This window comes from Juglans regia, chromosome 6, assembly GCF_001411555.2.
Source record: "Juglans regia cultivar Chandler chromosome 6, Walnut 2.0, whole genome shotgun sequence".
NCBI lineage: Eukaryota > Viridiplantae > Streptophyta > Magnoliopsida > Fagales > Juglandaceae > Juglans > Juglans regia.
In genome coordinates this window covers 13,564,101-13,581,884 of record NC_049906.1, presented here as the reverse complement: position 1 = coordinate 13,581,884, position 17,784 = coordinate 13,564,101, and the positions used below count along the sequence as shown (strand labels likewise).

Sequence of the window (17,784 nt, the reverse complement as noted above, 5' to 3'; positions counted from 1 at the left end):
TTGGTACAAATATAATAAAAAATTATAAAGATTCCTTGGATGGGAATATTCGATGTTGAGAGGTTTTTTGGTGCTTTAGTTGTTAAGTTGAGGAGGCCTCAAACAACAAATTACCCTGCATAGGACTTTGAGCTTGAGGTGCCAATTTGAGATTGCCAACTTGAGGAGGCCTAGGCCGAGGTTTATCTTGTATAAGGTGCAAAGCCGATCGAGGAGCTTCGGATTTGTTGCCAATGAGCTCTTTATAGCGAGGGAATCAAGTAGAGAACTTTGATGGTTGTTCAAGGGCCACGTGTTTGATCGTTGGTTCCCTGATCTTAGAAGCTAAGTTTTGAATACCGTATTTGACGTTGTACCGATCAAGGCACTGGAACGAAATATTATTGTATCGATACCGTTTTGTGTACCGTTTTGAGATAGTCGATATATAAATAAATTATATATATAAATATATAAAAATTATATTTCAAAATAATAGTCTATATATGAATAAATTATATATAAATACATATATATAAATTATAAATAACCTAATCTGAATTGGGGATCAAAAAATGAACTTGTAGTTTGAAAAAGTGAAAAAAAAAAAATAAAGGTCGAAATACAGATCGGTACAAGCTGAAATATCGATTGGTACGGTTGGTATTTGGACCGGTACAAAATATATGTAATACTTATACAGGACCAGTGGCTGGTACGACATGTATAGGCTGTATTGGATGGTACGGTATGGTACGGTACAATATTTAAAACAATGCTTGAAAGTAGTGTGGCTTATGATGTCAATGTAACCTAAGTAGCCTTCATGATGTAGGAAGATATTTCATGTCGAGGAGCCATGGCACACCGAGGATGAACTAATTAGTTGCATATCCAGGAGCTCTTTTCTAGTGAAGATTAGCTTGCTCAAATATAATCTGCCACCATGGAATGCCACCATGGAAGGTGACCAATAATAGAGGTGTTCATGGATCCTCCTTGTCGAGGTGTGCCAAGGAGTCACATGCAAAGTCTCTTGGAGAAGTACTTAATATTAGTCTGACCCAAACTAGGGTCCCAAGACCCATTAACATAAACCTTAGCCGCCCTGATTATTAGGGAGGGATAAACTGTAAAAATATACAAAAATACATGCTAGAAATCAGAATCTAAAATAGCAATATTGAAAACGAAAATGGTGAAAATATACCTGCGGAAGCCATGTTTCCAGAATGCATATAGACAGATCTTCTCCTCCTTGCTCCTCACAAAATATCAGCTATCAATGGGGCAAGCCAATGGACATATGGAGAGGAGGAGGGAGCTAGCCTCTTATAAATGAAAACTAATGGAGTCCACCCATTAAGGACTCAAATTAATATGGGTCTATACAAATTCCATAATCAAGACCCTTGATTTTCCAGGCCTACATATGTAATTATACCACAATATAAATAGGATATAATCCTATATTACTAAGGTGCAACAAACCCCAAATGATCACTCAACTTAGTGGGTTAAAACAAAATATCATTGTGAGCTATATATATATGTCTAACCCGTTTTATAAAATGTGCAATCAAATGAAGCCCATATTTAAAATATTCTAACATAAACTTCATATTGGATAACGTGGTGATTAGATAACTCTGATACATTAGAGATAAGCCTTTTAAATGCTAAGCATTGTGTAAAGTTAATCAATTTATAATACTCATCCAATATTCTCTTTGCCTATATATGGGGATAACATATAACCTTCAAAAGATCTGATTGAATATTCTTAAATTAGTATTTCTCACTTATTGCTGACTTAAGCTTCAGATGTGTCACAGGCACACTGTGACACCCACTTAACAATTTGCAGGCTAACGATTATGATCGATAGTGTGACACGTCCTTTACATCTCCGTCCATAAAGGAGACAAGTTTTTTTTTCCCTTTTTTAAGCAAGTAATATTGTGTACTATTGGGATGCATCAGGAGCTAGAACAACATCCCATGTACTGTTGTGCCGTTGCGCATAACTTTATGGGTCTCAACTTCCTCCAGAAAAGGGTACAAAATTCTGCTGGAGGAGACAACTTGGTCGTGGGAATTACCTTGCACGTTGACTCGATGATCAAGGTTGTGGCTCACAATGTCGGGGAGTAACCAGGAACATGCCTGACCGAGCACACCCATGCGGATGTGGTGGGCCTTTTTTTTTCGATCTTGACGAGGGTCTGGCTTTGGAAATGAAGCCTCATGGAAGTTGCTCTGCTGAGGTTAGCTTGAGCCAATCTTTGCCCTTACGTCTTTAGGCAGTCGGAGATGGTGTTTCAGAGCATTCCCTCAAGTGGCGAAGGAGATTAGAAGATGATGTTTGCTTGTATTACCCAAACATTACAACATTTTCTCTATCCTTTTATCTTTTCTTTACTACTAATTGCAATAAATCCAGTCCCTTTTGTGCCTCTAGCATCCTCTCTTTTAAGGCATGTTGGGGTAAGGAGATGAGATGAGATGAGAGTTCTGTAAATAGTAGTAAAATTATTTGAGTTAAAAATATTTTATTAGATTTTGAAAAATAAGAGAGGAAAAAATTAGAATAAAAATATTATAAAAATAAAATATTATTAAAATATAATTTTTAAAAAATTTTAAAAAATTGTATTGTCTTTTGTGTTTTGTTTTAAAGTTTAGAAAATTTATAATTATTAGTTGAAAAAATTAAAGATTTGAAATTAAAACGTATTTTATGTTTGAGTGATGTTTGAAAAGAAAATTATAAAAAAAAAATATTAGATGAGGCGAGTGCCCAAACATAGCCTTAGAGTCTCTTTCTTTGTGTTGGATTACCCTTTACTTGATTGTTTTGTCGCACAGATTATGACCTTTGAGAGTAATTAGGGGATAAATAAGCTTTTATCAAGTTATGATCTTAGGCTTGAGTGGGGTCCAAGCCATGTGATATCCACCCTTCCAAGCAAAAAGGAAGTAATCCTATTTACTTTTAAGAGTGATCCCTTGATTCAAAACATGAATTTAAGCCTAGAGGACTACTACATCTATCAAAAAAATTATACAAACTGATGTAATTTTATCTGATCTGTTAGATTTACTTTATAATAAAAGTAAATTTATAATATAAAAAATCACATCAACCCACATCAATTTGTGAGATTACTTTTGTGTAATCACTTTGTGGCTAGAGTATTTGCTAAGCGCTAAAGAACATCCTTCCAAAAAAAAAGAACAAAAAGAAATCAATAATTGCTAATCTACATGACTATTGATTCGATTCCAGACCCTGCAAACTTCCTGCATGCCATGATACAGATGAACAAGCAACCTGACCAAGAAGTTAGGCATCTGACAGAAAAAAAAAACTGATATATAAACTAAAATTCCTCTTCCTTCACACACCCATTTAAGAAAGGAACTTTTACAGCAAGATATTCTTGTGTGTCATCTCTTTGAAATTTCATGCATGGATTATTTAAGATTGCAATTCCCACTGCCATCGTTAGGACAGCTTAGTTCCAACCTATTTTGAAGCTTTTCTCTGCAGCACAGGTAATACTTCCATGCCACCTTTTGTTCATTTGTTCCATTCTCTTTGAAATCAACCTCAAACATGCCTAACCATGCACTTAGGAGCCCTCGATAAGCTTGCGACTTGCTTTCAATATGTTTGAGGAAAGGGTAAACAAATATCAGTTACTGTTTATGCATTGTTCATATATATCACGATTCTTTCATGTTTTTTTTTTTTCCTTAATTTACAAAGTAAAAGTACTAGATGCAAGGACTAGTCAGAGCAATACGATCTTGCCAAGAAACATTCAGGGCTGCAATTCTGCAGCATGGGAAAGGGGGAGCAGCATTTGAAGTGGAGAAATTCCTTTCGCGTTTTGGAGGCATCACCTCCTCCTCTAGATCTTCACCCGTGCAGCTGAAAGGGCTGGAGAATGTGACGGTGGCAGAGGTGCTGATGACAAAGGGAGGAGAAAAAGTTGGTTCCTGGCTGTGGTGCCACACTGATGATGCTGTCATTGATGCTGTAAAAAAGGCAAAAGTCCTAGTTCAATGATATTTCATTTGTTTTGAAAACTTCCAAAACTATTAACATTACATGCATTTTAAAATAATGAATTTGATAATATTGCAGATGGCTGCAAATAATATTGGGTCGCTAGTTGTCCTAAAACCAGTGGTGCAACATCTTGCAGGGCTCGTTACCGAAAGAGGTAATTCTTATAGTTTTCTTTTTCTTCTTCCTTAAGAAGGGGACGAGATCCCGATTTTATTATTAAATCCTTATTTATAGGATAATACTTTTGTAGTATTGAGGTTAGGGGTTACTTAAAAGAATTCCAAACAATGAGCTCATGTTAAAAACTATATATATATATGAAAAATTATTTGTGTAATTCCAACGTCTCTTAAAAAAAACGAGACCTATACGGAAAAAACTCGTTTTTTAATAAAGAGTCTCATTTTTTTTTTCAAAAGACTTGCACGTGATTTGTACTTCTTGGACTTACACGAGACCTACACGCTCTAAACTTATATTTAGTATTAAACCAATAAGATGTTTTTTCTGCCTAGTTTATTTATACGATATATGCAAACAATTGGGGACATCTACCTTAGTCAAAACAGAAGTTTTTTTTCTTCTGATTGTTTTTTTAATGGTGAAACAAACGAAAGAGCAGACTACACGATGAAAATAATCGGGCAAGGAAGATCACCGACACTTACAAGAGTTGGGGAAATTATGACTGATAAGGTCATTTCATGCTTTTGTTAATCTAGTATTAAATCTATGAAATACTTAAAAACCAGGCTATTCATGACCTCTTTTAACTTTCTCGATTGCTAATTTGCCTTCAACAGGACAAACTAATAACGGTGACATCCGATACCAACATTCTTAAAGCAATGCAGCTCATGACAGGTGAGAGAGTCATGCTAGTAACTCATATTCTGCAACATCCAGTAAGGATTGAAAGTCAAGATCGATCTCTTCAAGTTCTTACTCGAACTTGATGTCTCAAGTGGGACAGATACTTAACTGGGTCCTACTATATTTATTGATTATTTAGCGTCATCCGAAAAAATCTACAGAGGAACTGATAATACTTTGTAGAGCTCATTTCATGTGTCTATCTCTCCTGATATCTAATTGAGGTCTTAAATGATCCGATCTTTCATATGCCTCCATCCAATGTGTGATAGACAAACCCACAACCTTTTTTTTGCACCTCTAATTCTCTTTTTACATTTTGTTTTGTTTTAAATAAATATGCAAAATAATAGAAAGAGTAATGAGCAATCTTGGTGTTTGCAGAGAATCGGATACGACATGTTCCAGTTATAGATGGGAAGATAGTTGGGATGATCTCCATTGTAGATGTTGTAAGAGCAGTAGTTGAGCAGCAAAGTGGAGAACTGAAGCGATTGAACGAATTCATTAGAGGTGACTACTATTAGAACCTAAACGACACCTACATGCAGAAGGATTTTAGATTTTGGATATGGAGCAATATTTATACTGCTACAAACACGAGATTACAATAAAGTAAATTTATAAACTGACGTAATTTCATATGATCCGTTATATCTAATTTACTATAAAAATAGTTTTACAATCAAGCCACGTAACTTTCTGAGTTTACTTTTGTATAATTCATTCGTGATTAAAGTATTTTCTTTTACAGAAACCATGTAATCCCAAAAGGAAAATATCAGTTTCCAAAATCAATATTCTTGTATGCGATATGCTGAATAAACAAAAAGACATGTTAAATGTCTACCTTTGTCAGTTAATAGAATGTTTGGGTGTTTTGTTGTCCAGAGAGAGAGAGAGAGAGAGAGAGAGAAGGACGTCAAGATCTTTCAGATAACTTGGAATGGGACCATGTCAAGATCTTCCACTCTACTTGGTCCTTTATGGATTGAAAATGAATTTCTAAATCTGCATATTAACTACCAAAAGAACAAAAGCAAACATATTAGAGATCCCACACAATACACAATTTATATCTTGCTCAGTCGAACTGCAAAGCACACAATTACCAAAGTAACCTTTTCATTACACTGTACATGGAAATTGAAACAACACTACAAGGTCAACACTTTGCTCCTCACAACTGCAACTTGGACCTTACATTTCCTATATAATGTTATATACCATTACGGATCAGATCAAGGATTCCTCAAGTTCGAGCAAGAACTTGAAAACTTCAAGTAGGAGATAAATAAACAGATGAAGTGAGTCCTACGATATGTATTGTTCAAGTAGTGACAATAACCCACTTCACGTGTATATCTTTCTCCTATCTAAAGCCTTTTAAGTTCGGGCAAGAATCTTTCTCCTATGATTCCAGTACTGTACAACTACAAAGAGTTGCACGATGGTCCGAAACTCATGCCACCAGCTCCAATGAGAATGCATATATGACAGACGGATGAGGTTGGTGGGAGACTCAATCCTCTTATGTCCTGTGTTTTTTGTATGTATATATCTAATCTGAGACTAAAATTATGCTAAGAGCTAATCTGAGACTAAAATAGTGATAAAATCCTTCCAAAGAACCAAAATGACCTGTAAGACGGTTTCTTATCTTCATACTGGCAGCTGGAGGAGCTTGAGATGTCGAGCAGGGCCAGATCAATTTCGGGAATTGAACATTCTGGAGGATCATCTTTGACATTTTCCAAGAGTTGGAGCAATTCAGAGGCAAATTCTTTACCTCTGGAATTCCCATTGAGAGACATATCGGCTAAAGATTGTATGATGGTGTCTCTCATGACCAGTTGACGGAAGTCAGCATGCTCACGACATACAAAAAGAAGAACACCTGCAGCATGTTCTTGTTCCTCCTTTGTTCCAGTTTCGAGTATTAGGGAAATGTCACTGATACACGAGCTGGTTTCAGCTACTGCAATCCTAACCTCCTCTATACTGCGTAGGTTCCTAATGATCTCAATGCAAAATGGTGCCAGGTATGGATCACCCAATAACTGAATCAGCTTTGGAATGCAGTCCAAATACACTATATGGTATCCAACATCACAATTGAAGGACAAATTACACAGTATCTTCATGGCAATACTGTGAAAGTCCCTGGTCTTGGTATCGAGGACTTTAAGAATGGAAGGAAGAACACCAGATGCCACTATCATAGACTTGTATTTAGGTTGGGAAGACAAAACCTCTATGATAGCAAGGACTTCTCCAGTGATTTCAGTTTCAATATACGATGCCAACACATAAATCCCATCTGTATCAAACAGTAGCATTTCACTGCTGCATGAAACAGCAGAAAGTTGATCAGCATAGGATCTAGGAATTTCTCATGCACCAAAATATAGTGAACAATAATAGAAAGAAGAACAAACAGGTTCATGTTCACAGAAACCACTACCAAAGGGTGGGAGCAGAAATAGAGGTAAGAGGATGAAAAAATGTTTTGCCTGTATATATACTAGCAATTCATTTACTATTTAGTATTTTCTACAACTGTTTGGGAAATCCATGGAATATATTTCATATAAGTCCCCAGTTACCTACCTAAAAGTTTAAGCCCCCAAAAAATGATTTTTTTTTCTTGATTAGGTTCTATTATTTTGATCTAATCATTATAGCTCTTTTGGTCGATGTGAAACCATACGTTTGTAGCATGCCTTATAGTCTTCAATCCTATGCTACTCTGTTTCAATTTTTCTCATTTCAAGAAAAACTGGAAAGCCTCATGCCTTGAGACCATAAAGGCTCATAATTAAAGCTATAATCTGCAGAAAAGAAGAAAAAAACTATCCATGCAAAAGAATTATCACCTGTTATTTCTCAAAATCGTCAACAGCACCTCTGCTCCATCTCTCTGTTGTTTTACATCATTTAATTCATGTGCATCCTTCAAAAATTTAATCAAAGGTTCGACACAACTGTTGGAAATTGTAGTATGACATGCGTGTTTATTTTCCTGAAGTGTTTTGTTCACATCTCTAACTGTCTTGCACTGTGATCCCCATGAAAGTGCAGCAAGTCTGGAAAGAGAAGCCAACATGTTTCCATAACTCTCTGTAGAGTTGTTAAGTTCTTGAGAAACTGCATTCTTCTGTCTATGCCTACAACTTAATCTGCTTTCACTAAAGTGGTCTAAAATTTCTGGAACATCATCAGTACCTGAAGAGCGTATGGACACAGCACTAAGTTGAAGGTTCAAGTTATTCACAGAACTAGGAATGCTGGCAATGGAACTGGAAAATGAAGAATCCAGGGAGACAAGAGAGGAAATATTTGGTTCTAAATATGGGTCAGGAATAGTAATCCCCTGCTTGGAAGACCAAGCTGATATGAGTTCCTTCAGTACAGAGTTTGGAGTCATGAACAAGTTGTCAAGCGTCATTTGAGTTATAGGGCATGTCTGGTTACCCTCATTAAACCACTGCTCTATCCAAAATCGTTCAAATGTCAGCCCAGAAGCAATAATCACTGGATCATGCATCACCTGCATAGAGATGGAACACTTGAACTCCTTGGGAGGAGTTCCGGGTGTTCCAAAGTCATCGGCTTGAGTCTCATCACACTGCATATGGCTGCCATCATCCTGGTATCGTCCAATTATTTCTCCATATTTCCTCAAAAGATAGAAGAGCCACTTCAAGATTTTTTTCTTAGGGTCTGTGTCAGGGGCTTTATCATGTAAACTCTTAATAGATCTTCTCTCTATCAAAACTGCAGAAGGGGATGTAATTTTTAGTGTCAAAGCTGCAAGTCGAACAGCCTTGAGTTCTAAATCATTCACAGAATTGGACACAGGAATTGCTTGTCGAAGCAGTCCTAATATAACCTTCCCAGCCTCTTCTTCAGCAGGTTCAATGGGAAACTTTGTGCGCTTAAGATCAAGGGCAATTCCAGATATCTACAGAGAATGTTCAATTTGAATATTTAGTTGAGGGATTAAAAAGTGCACCGACCAGACATAAAATGTAGTGACTGGGACTACTTAAGACAGAATATACAATATAAGGTCATCAAAAAATACAGCTAACAATTTTAAAAATTAGAATTGCCAAAATAAAAGCAAGACAGAAAAAATAAAAATAAAAGGGATGAAGAAGAAGAAGGAAACTGAGACTCTTTCAGCAGAGTCCATTTTAAAACTCTGTGAAACAAGTAAGGATCCTTTAAAACAACAGTCAAAGTTAATTATGTTCTGTTTCATACTGCATGAGCATGTGGAGCCTGCATTATGAAGTAGAGCCATCAGAGGTGTGTAGACTAAGCCACTCAAGTCTTTTAATTCTCTACTCCATTCAACACCGTTAATGAGGAAAAGTTGATTGGGAAGGAGACTACTACTGAGGCATCGAAGGGAATACAACCTGCAAAGCCATGCATTGAAATCTAGAACAAAATGAATTTGAAAATCTCGGATTATTCACCATTACCTAAATATATATAATATAAGGGCTCGAAGTATTGCAAACCTTTCCAGCCAACAGCAATGGGACCATATTTTGAATTTGACTCAAAGATACTTCCAAAGTCTTTTGTATTTTCTTACATCTGGAAACTATCCTCTCTGTTGTAATTGCCTGAAAATATTAACAATTTAATAGTGAAGAACGATGCAAATAAAAGCCATGAGAAGATACATACAAATATGAATAGGACTGAACGCAGTGCATGCCTTTAAAATGTACTTTACAACTTGGAAAGGTGTCAACTCATCTATTATAGTTTGTGGCATTAATAATCACATGTTCATTGAGCAATAAACAAGAGTTAGAATAAGGCAACAATCAAATTTGAAAACACGACCTTTTAATGAAAGATTAGCATAATAATCAGGTAGCTCTCCTCAGGTATTTGATCTTAGGATTCTTGTTACTGTTAAAATAGTGGACATAAGTGAAAGGAAACAATCAGAGATGTTGCATGGGAGTTATACAATTCACTTTAACTGATAATAAATTGATTCCTTGGTATCCTCAGCAAAAGGTCACTTCAAAATGGAATAAAAAGAAAAATATTGAAATGACAACGGTAACCAAGATGCAAAAGTTATTGGTGTTGTTCAACTACAGTAATCAACTTCTATATGGTTTAAAGCTGTAATAACGTTACCATACATTCAGGTTGGTTTTACCAGATTTTATAAAATAACAAACACTATCCTGAGACGATTATCAGTAACTAAAAAATGCAATCTTCATTCTTATTGCTTGGCTTTATTTATTTTAAGAGCAACGTTAGAAGAGGATAAGACATCTGCTTCTCGTACTCGTTAGAAATTCAGGTTTGCACACTAACAGATGAAAATTTGTATGAATGCAGATATTTTTGTTTCAAAGACCCCAATTGTGTCCAAACTATGTCAGAAAAATATGTTTTTGTATAGGTAATAGCAAATTTTATTGATAAACAGAGGCATAGCCCAACTACACAGAATGTATACAAGAGAATATATCAGCAAAATATGTACCAGGTAGAGTTTACTAGACTCTGAGCAGTGCTGTATAAGTAATTTTGCTTTATCCATTGCAAGTTTTATTGTGCACATTGCCTCTATTCCCAATGTGCATCCTGGCCGGGCAGACTCGATGGCTGGCAATATTTCCGAGATTCTGTCAATGAATTTTTTGAGTTCTAAACACATTAAATGATGAACCTGCATGCATTGAAATTTAGTCAGAAAGTTGTAGCAGAACAGGGAAATTTGAAATAAACAAAGTTAAAGAAATACATTAACAGAACCATAAAGCCTTATCCCTCTGGATGGTTTGAAATATAGTTAGCCAACACTTCTGTACATTTTAGAATGGTTGACAACCTAGAATCAATTATCTATGTACTGATAGGGACTAACATCAAGACCAGTGAACTCTAACCCAGAGCTGCCCATGAGGGTTTGGAAAATTTCATTAAAGAAAACTTCAACATTTGTGTATGAGTTATACATTCTATTAGGAAAAAAGAACAAGAAATACTTAAAGAGGGACTTTTGTTTCTTCTACATGATATGAGAATCCAACACTCTTGAAACTCAGAAATCTCCACCCCATATATGCTCTTTTGGAAAGTGCCACGCAAATCACACCCTAGAATCAAACACTCATAACTACAGGAGACCGCTTAATCATACAAGCTAAATGCTCTTAATCACACTTCTCCTGTCAAACCATCAGCTCTAACACCACTAGTTAGGGAGTGAAACACTTGGAGTAGTTATTAGGCTTAGGCCGGGCATAACATTATATATAAATATATATTGCGATATTACTTACAGCCAGAAGCTTAAACCAATCGATTTGGGTCAGCAATACTGTATCAACCACTCATTATTATTGTTATTATTTGATAAAACTCCATAACATGAGGAACTCCAACAATTACAATCATAACCAATCTGCTATATTTGTCCTGTTAAGATGAAGTTCTTCATGTATTTTTTCTAATACCACCATTCCAAGAGAGTTACATTAATAAAGTTTAACTAGAAGTCCTGCTACTATATATATGGTTGCCTATCCTAGAAGTGACATATTTGCTTAATCCTTACTTCATATTTGGCCTACTACGTGTTCAACCACTGTCATCTCGCCAGAAAAGGAAAAAAAAATCAATTAAAAGACTATAATCTCATAGGCTTGTGTTAAACCTTGAGATTTCATGAAACAACAGAAGAAGTTCTTTCTTTGGGTCTAGTAAATGAATGAATGCATATGAAGGCATATTAAATGAGTAACTTCTATGATTGATGATAAAACTTATTTCCAATTACCCAGAGACGATTATTCACCTTAATTGTACAATAATATCGAAGCTCAACGACTTCAGCACCATTGTCCTCCATCCAATAATAGAGTATCTTCAATCTGCAAAATGACATGATCAATTTATTTGCTTAAATTGAGCTTTTTTTTCTTTTTTTTTTTTCAGAAATTAATAAATCATACAACTTCCACTACTTCCGAATATCTACAATAGCAATTCTATCAAGAGTAGTGCTAGGCTGCCGCCCAGCAATGACCGCTGGGCGTGCCGCTAGCACAAATTTTTCTTTTTATTTTTATATTTTTTTAACATATTTAAATATTTTTAAAAAATAAAAAAATATACTAATACATTCAAAATCACTTCTTTAATCAATAAATAAAAAAATAAAAAAATACATTAGCCGGCAAAGATAGGGACAAACTCAGTCGGATACTACCATTTCTCTTCCATCAATATTACACAAATAGCAAGACTGTACTCAGACGGCTAGAAACATTAGAAAAAGGCAAAAAAATAACAACAAAAATCAATGAAAACACGAACCCAGATGCTCTGTTTGTATACCAATTGGCTAAAATGGGTAGTCTATTCCGATAACAAAACTCGCAGAAAAATCCTGATTTACTTTGGTCAATCAAAGAGAATTACAGTTATCTTCTGTTGTCGCAAAACTAGGATAGAAAGGCATGAAATTTCTAGCACGCCCACAAAATAAAGCAATAAACTTGTGGTGAATCCAGGTGTTCCAAGTCTTAGATCATATGGCCCCAGCGAGGGCTTGAAATCCAACTATTATAGTAAACAGAGTCCCACAAAAAGATAACAAAAAACAGGAAAAAAAGTTTTGCAGAAAAATATAAGAAACGTTTTTTTGTAAAAAACGGTCGAAATGATCTGAACCAGCAGCAACCCAAATTCCAAGACATGCAGCTATCGACAAAGAATTCCTATGATTTTACAAAGTTGAGTTCCGGCATTAAGTACCAAGCAGCTGTAGCCTGTTCCGCAGCCAACCAAGTCAAGAAGAGAAGGCCGAGAGCAAGTTCATCAACAGCAAAGCAGATTTAAGAAACCCGGTAAGAAGAAGTGCTATATGGGCGCCAAAATCAATTTGATTTGAGCCTTCATACTTGGAATTAGCAGAGAACGCCTAGCTTTGTAAAATGAAGAATCACTGAATATAAAGCTCATATATACGATGAACATAGGCTACTTCTACTTTCTACTTCTGGGAACAATTAAGAAGCCTTCCATCCCTTCCCAGATCATTAAAACTGTCAAGGTTTTTATGCCAAAGAAAAAAATTATAACTTCAGCAAATAGAGTCTTTCTGATAGAAACTTTTGGAGTGGTCCTGTCGTTTTATAGATGACATTTTCAGAGCAATAAAGATTCCTTTGAATATTCATACATTTTTTTTTATATAAAAACAAAACGGTAACTTAATGTTATTGATAACCTTTATTCACGAAGAAAAATCGTAGTTACAAGTTTATACATATTCAAAAAATGCCAAAATCCAAATCTAAAAAGTCATAGACATGAAACCAAAATTACAAAGTGTCAAAAATAATATAAAAGATACGTACGTACGTACGTACATACATATAAAAGATATTTTAATAATGAATAAATAAATGATTCAGGTTCAAGTTAAAAACAAAAAAAAAAATCTTCCTTTTGAACAAAATCAAATTTAGTTGTTTGATCTATCATACTATTCATTCCAAATAGTTTTCTAACGTTACTATTATTATATGTCATGAATTTGAATTTATTATGATTGTTATGATTGTTTCCGATTCTGATATGAATTGTATTATATATATATATAAAATTTTATACACTATACTACTATTTCATTTTCATTCCACTAAATATGATGTGATATATTTATCATTATTAAATGATCATTTATTACATGTTTTTTTATCATCTAATAATAATGAATGTGCCACATACTATTTAATATGATCAAAATAAGATGATAATGTGATGTATAATATTATTTTATATATATATATATATATATAATAAGTGTCAAAGACAGTAAAATAAGAAACAATGGAGATGATTACTCCACATGTGATATTCTAATCTCTCTCTCATTGCTTCAACACAGCAACATGATAAGAGTAAGAAGAATGTTTTGTGTGCAGATAATTAAAGGCATTATACAAAGACAAGTCTAAAGCACGTGCCTGGAAAATTCGAAGAAGAAAAACTCACTAACTTTATACTCTTCCAGATTTGACATGACATGAAAGAGACATATGAATAAGACGACGACCCAGTAAAAGGTTCAAGACTTGGGGGGTCTTGGATAGCACAGGTCTGAAATGAGCAGCTCTCCAGGTCTCACAACAATGGTATTGATAGTTTCCATATTCCCGCGGTATCTTTTCCACGTTTGACCGGCAGTCAACGCGTTAGTGTGACTACAAGCCTACAACAAAAAAGGCTTTTTACAACCAATATTTTTTCATTGCCATAACGTATACATTTTTTTTTAAGGTTGTGTTTAGATGTTGAAGTGAGTTGAGTTGAGTTGAGTTGAGTTGAATTGAGATGATAAAATATTGTTAGAATATTATTTTTTAATATTATTATTATTTTTGGATTTGAAAAAATTGAATTGTTTATTATATTTTATGTTGAGATTTGAAAAAATTGTAATGAAGAGTTGAGATGAATTGAGAGGATTTATGAAACCAAACGAAACCTAAATGGATACAATGGTAACGAAAAAACTTCTTTCCAAAACAATCATTGCAAAAAATTTTGGATTTAGAATGGGCCTCGTTTATTTTTACAAATAAAATGAAATGAGATAAGATTAAAATTAAAAAATTAAATAAAATATTATTATAAAATATTTTTTAATATTTTTTTTATTTTAAAATTTTAAAAAGTTGAATTATTTATTTTATTTTATATTAAAAATTGAGAAAATTATAATAATTAAATGAAATATTTTCTAAAAACAAACGAGACCTTCAGTTAGCAAAAATATCTCGGGTTGAAAAAACGACATTTTTGCATTGCAAAAAGTTTTTAACCATTAGCAACGGTTTAATTTTGTTGCAAAAATATGTATGCTCATTAGCATCGATATAATTCATTGCGGAATTGCATTTGCAAATGATGCATTATAAATAAAAGGATTCTCGTTATTAAACTCAAAAAAATTTTAAAGTGCTCAATAGTACTAAAAAGTATATTCCCTAAGTCTGAGCAGAATTTTAAAAATATAGTAAATGCTTTTAGTCAGTGATCTCTTGATCATCATGATTTCAGATTTTTTCTTGATTTTATTTTAAGGTAAAGATATTTCATTTGGATTTGGGGTTGGAAAGGCACCAAAGACTTTTCTCGGGTCCATTTCCCGGCAAGGCACCAGGTCAGCACATAAGATATTTAGAGGGAAAGGGACCATGTATTTTTTATACAAGAATTTGTGCATTAGGGCCGTATGGATAATGAAATTGTCTTATTTTATTTTATTATTATAATTTTTTTTAATTTTTATATAATATAATAAATAATTTAAAATTTTAAAATTTTAAATTAATAATAATATTAAAAAATAATATTTTAATAATATTTTATTTAACTTATAATTTTTATTTTAATTTATCTTATCTCAATTTATTATTCAAACGACTCTTAAAACTGTCCACATATACATGCATATCATGAGAGACAAAGAAAATTGTAAGGCTCTGTTTGGATGGTGAGATGAGACGAAATGATTTTAAATAAAAATTAAAATTGAATAAAATATTACTAAGTATCCACATATACATGCATATCATGAGAAACAAAGAAAATTATAAGTCTCTGTTTAGATTGTGAGATGAGACGAGATAATTTTAAATAAAAATTATAAGTTAAATAAAATATTGTTAAAATATTATTTTTTAATATTATTATTATTTTTAAATTTAAAAAAATTAAATTAAAATTTAAAAAAATTATAATAATAAAAATAGATGAGTTCAGATAATTTGTTAATCGAAACGGGACGCTCGCTCAACGTCATCGCGTGCCAGGGCTGCATCGATGTCTAGGCCAATTTTGAAGGGGAGCTGCTCAGATGTTTGCTTGCATCAACTTGGGCCTTTCAACATCAGCGTCCTGCTTGGTCTAGATAGTGATATGCACATCTAGGGATGAAAATATATATATATATATATATAAAATAAGAAGAAGAAGAAGAAGAAGAAAAATCGATTTAAAAGTGTAATAGGTGAATATTTTTTTTTTATTTGAATTCCAAAACACAAGACATGATCAATTTATATTTTATATTTATAATATTTTATATCTATATTTATATATTTATATATAAATAGATATATATTTATTATATATATTTATATAATATATATAATTTCTAATTTATCAGATCATTGATTAGGTACCAAATATTTCCATTAGAAAATGCTTTGGATCCCAAATTCAGGATCCAATCTGTGTCCCGAATGTATTTTTTTTTTTTTACCGAATGATTAAAAAAATATTTTTTAATGATATTGTGATTTTTTTATTTTTTTAAAAAAATGTTTATGATGATTAAAAAAATACATAAAAAAAGAAGAAAAAAAAAAATCTATTTGGGACACATTTTGGATCCCAATTCGGACCCATAACAGTTCCATTTCTATATCCATCCATGCGATATTTTTGTTCTGAAAATGGGATGGAGAGCAGATGTGACAAAGAAACTTTCTTTATAGTTTTTACTATTCATTTCAATTAATTTAATAATTGAAATGAAATATAATATTAAAAAATAAAATAATAGAAAATTCATTCTCTTTTTTTTTAATATAAAAGTAAATAGAAATATATATTTCAAGTGTATTATTTTGCTTTGAACTGTAAAAAGATATACTTTCGAGTTATATATTCATATAAAAAAAAAATATATATATATATATAATATATATCAGTTTAATTTTAAAACATGCTTAAAATTAGATAGAACTGGACCGGACCGATTAATCCCAATGCATATCCAAAGATAGGGCTACGATAGAGTAGTAAGAATAACCTAGACCATCAACATCGAGCATTACGTTAGATTTGGGCAACTTATCGTATCTCTCCCCGGCAAAGTTACGGCTGCGATGGAGTTAGAATCACGGCCTATACCATCAACGTCCTAGGCAGTAGAGATCAGGTTTATAACAGCTTGCTCATCCAAAGGGAACTTGCCGTGGGGAGAGCTACGATAAGTTGCTCAAATCCTTGGACACCATGACGATGACAAGATCACATGAATCCGATCTTTCAGATTTTCAAAGACCCAAGTAGTATTCCTTATCGAAGCCACGCGCGTGCCTCCGCTAGCTTTTGGTTGGCTAGCAGCCAACTAATCCTGTTTGGTTTGCTCAAGCTCGGCTAAGCTCGAGCAGCGTTTCAAAGTAACAACTTGAGAAATGTTTCGGATTCCGAATTCGAGGTTTAAAAAGTGTCTCGAATGATTTTTTTTTTTTTTTTAATTTAGTAATTAAGAAAATATTTTTTAATGATATTATGAATTTTTTTTATTTTTTAAAAAATATTTATGATGATTAAAAAAATACATAAAATAAAATAAAATATACTATTCGATAGCCTAATAGGGACAATTTTTCAATTGCTCTGGCAGAACTCGAAGAACATTGATAGTCTGACTTTTATACACCATTGATTTGTTAATTAATTCTTTTTAGTTTGTACTTGTGTTATTAGTTATTAGTTTTTCTTAATTTACGTTCTTTTCTTTTTTAGACATCATATTATTCATATCCTCTTTTTTGTTTTTGCCAATTTTATGTTGGCAAATGATTTCTTATTTATCTTTGTTTTTTTTTTAATATATTTCAATTGTTATAACATTGTTATTCATTCAAGTTATTTAACAATTTATAATATTTTTAGTTTAATTTGTACTAGTTTTAGATTAATGTGTAATAGTTTATACTACTTTGTAATAGGTTAGAATTATGAGAACTAATTTAACTACAAAAAGATTCCACAAA

The 17,784-nt window shown here is 33.1% G+C and overlaps 2 protein-coding genes across 8 annotated transcripts; one reads left to right on the top strand and one right to left on the bottom strand.

Annotated features, from left to right (window-relative positions):
* The first annotated feature begins 3,383 nt into the window (after positions 1-3,383).
* LOC109008019 (CBS domain-containing protein CBSX3, mitochondrial-like) lies at positions 3,384-5,614 on the top strand. Of its 4 annotated transcripts, XM_018987950.2 has the most exons (7): positions 3,533-3,537; positions 3,619-3,666; positions 3,764-4,033; positions 4,133-4,211; positions 4,680-4,753; positions 4,861-4,921; positions 5,315-5,614. In XM_018987950.2, the coding sequence occupies exons 2-7, from the start codon at positions 3,652-3,654 to the stop codon at positions 5,455-5,457; spliced, it is 642 nt and encodes a 213-aa protein (XP_018843495.1). In that variant the 5' UTR covers positions 3,533-3,537; positions 3,619-3,651; the 3' UTR covers positions 5,458-5,614. The 4 variants fall into 4 exon arrangements, with proteins under 4 accessions (XP_018843497.1, XP_018843496.1, XP_018843495.1 ...); XM_018987952.2 differs by lacking the exon at positions 3,619-3,666 and having other exon boundaries at positions 3,384-3,537; XM_018987951.2 differs by lacking the exon at positions 3,619-3,666 and having other exon boundaries at positions 3,384-3,537; positions 3,752-4,033.
* Positions 5,615-6,038: 424 nt separating this feature from the next.
* Positions 6,039-13,072, bottom strand: LOC109008018 (U-box domain-containing protein 5-like). Of its 4 annotated transcripts, none has more exons than XM_035691210.1 (6): positions 12,740-13,072; positions 11,778-11,853; positions 10,461-10,646; positions 9,463-9,570; positions 7,807-8,894; positions 6,039-7,276 (listed from the first exon to the last, which is right to left on the bottom strand). In XM_035691210.1, the coding sequence occupies exons 2-6, from the start codon at positions 11,829-11,831 to the stop codon at positions 6,532-6,534; spliced, it is 2,181 nt and encodes a 726-aa protein (XP_035547103.1). In that variant the 5' UTR covers positions 11,832-11,853; positions 12,740-13,072; the 3' UTR covers positions 6,039-6,531. The 4 variants fall into 4 exon arrangements, with proteins under 4 accessions (XP_035547103.1, XP_035547104.1, XP_035547106.1 ...); XM_035691211.1 differs by having other exon boundaries at positions 6,039-7,273; XM_035691213.1 differs by lacking the exons at positions 10,461-10,646; positions 11,778-11,853; positions 12,740-13,072 and adding an exon at positions 9,200-9,357 and having other exon boundaries at positions 9,463-9,571.
* Between the last annotated feature and the right edge of the window lie 4,712 nt (positions 13,073-17,784).

What these genes read in the sequence shown, in the direction of transcription:
- LOC109008019 (XM_018987950.2), top strand. An exon ending in AGGGCTCGTTACCGAAAGAG is followed by an intron (nt 4,212 to 4,679) that starts GTAATTCTTATA and finishes ACGAAAGAGCAG; the next exon opens with ACTACACGATGAAAATAATC. An exon ending in AGCAATGCAGCTCATGACAG is followed by an intron (nt 4,922 to 5,314) that starts GTGAGAGAGTCA and finishes TGGTGTTTGCAG; the next exon opens with AGAATCGGATACGACATGTT.
- LOC109008018 (XM_035691210.1), bottom strand. Translation starts at nt 11,831, where the DNA reads ATGGAGGACAATGGTGCTGAAGTCGTTGAGCTTCGATATTATTGTACA. An exon ending in GATATTATTGTACAATTAAG is followed by an intron (nt 10,647 to 11,777) that starts GTGAATAATCGT and finishes CAATGCATGCAG; the next exon opens with GTTCATCATTTAATGTGTTT. An exon ending in ACGATTTTGAGAAATAACAG is followed by an intron (nt 7,277 to 7,806) that starts GTGATAATTCTT and finishes TGTTTCATGCAG; the next exon opens with CAGTGAAATGCTACTGTTTG.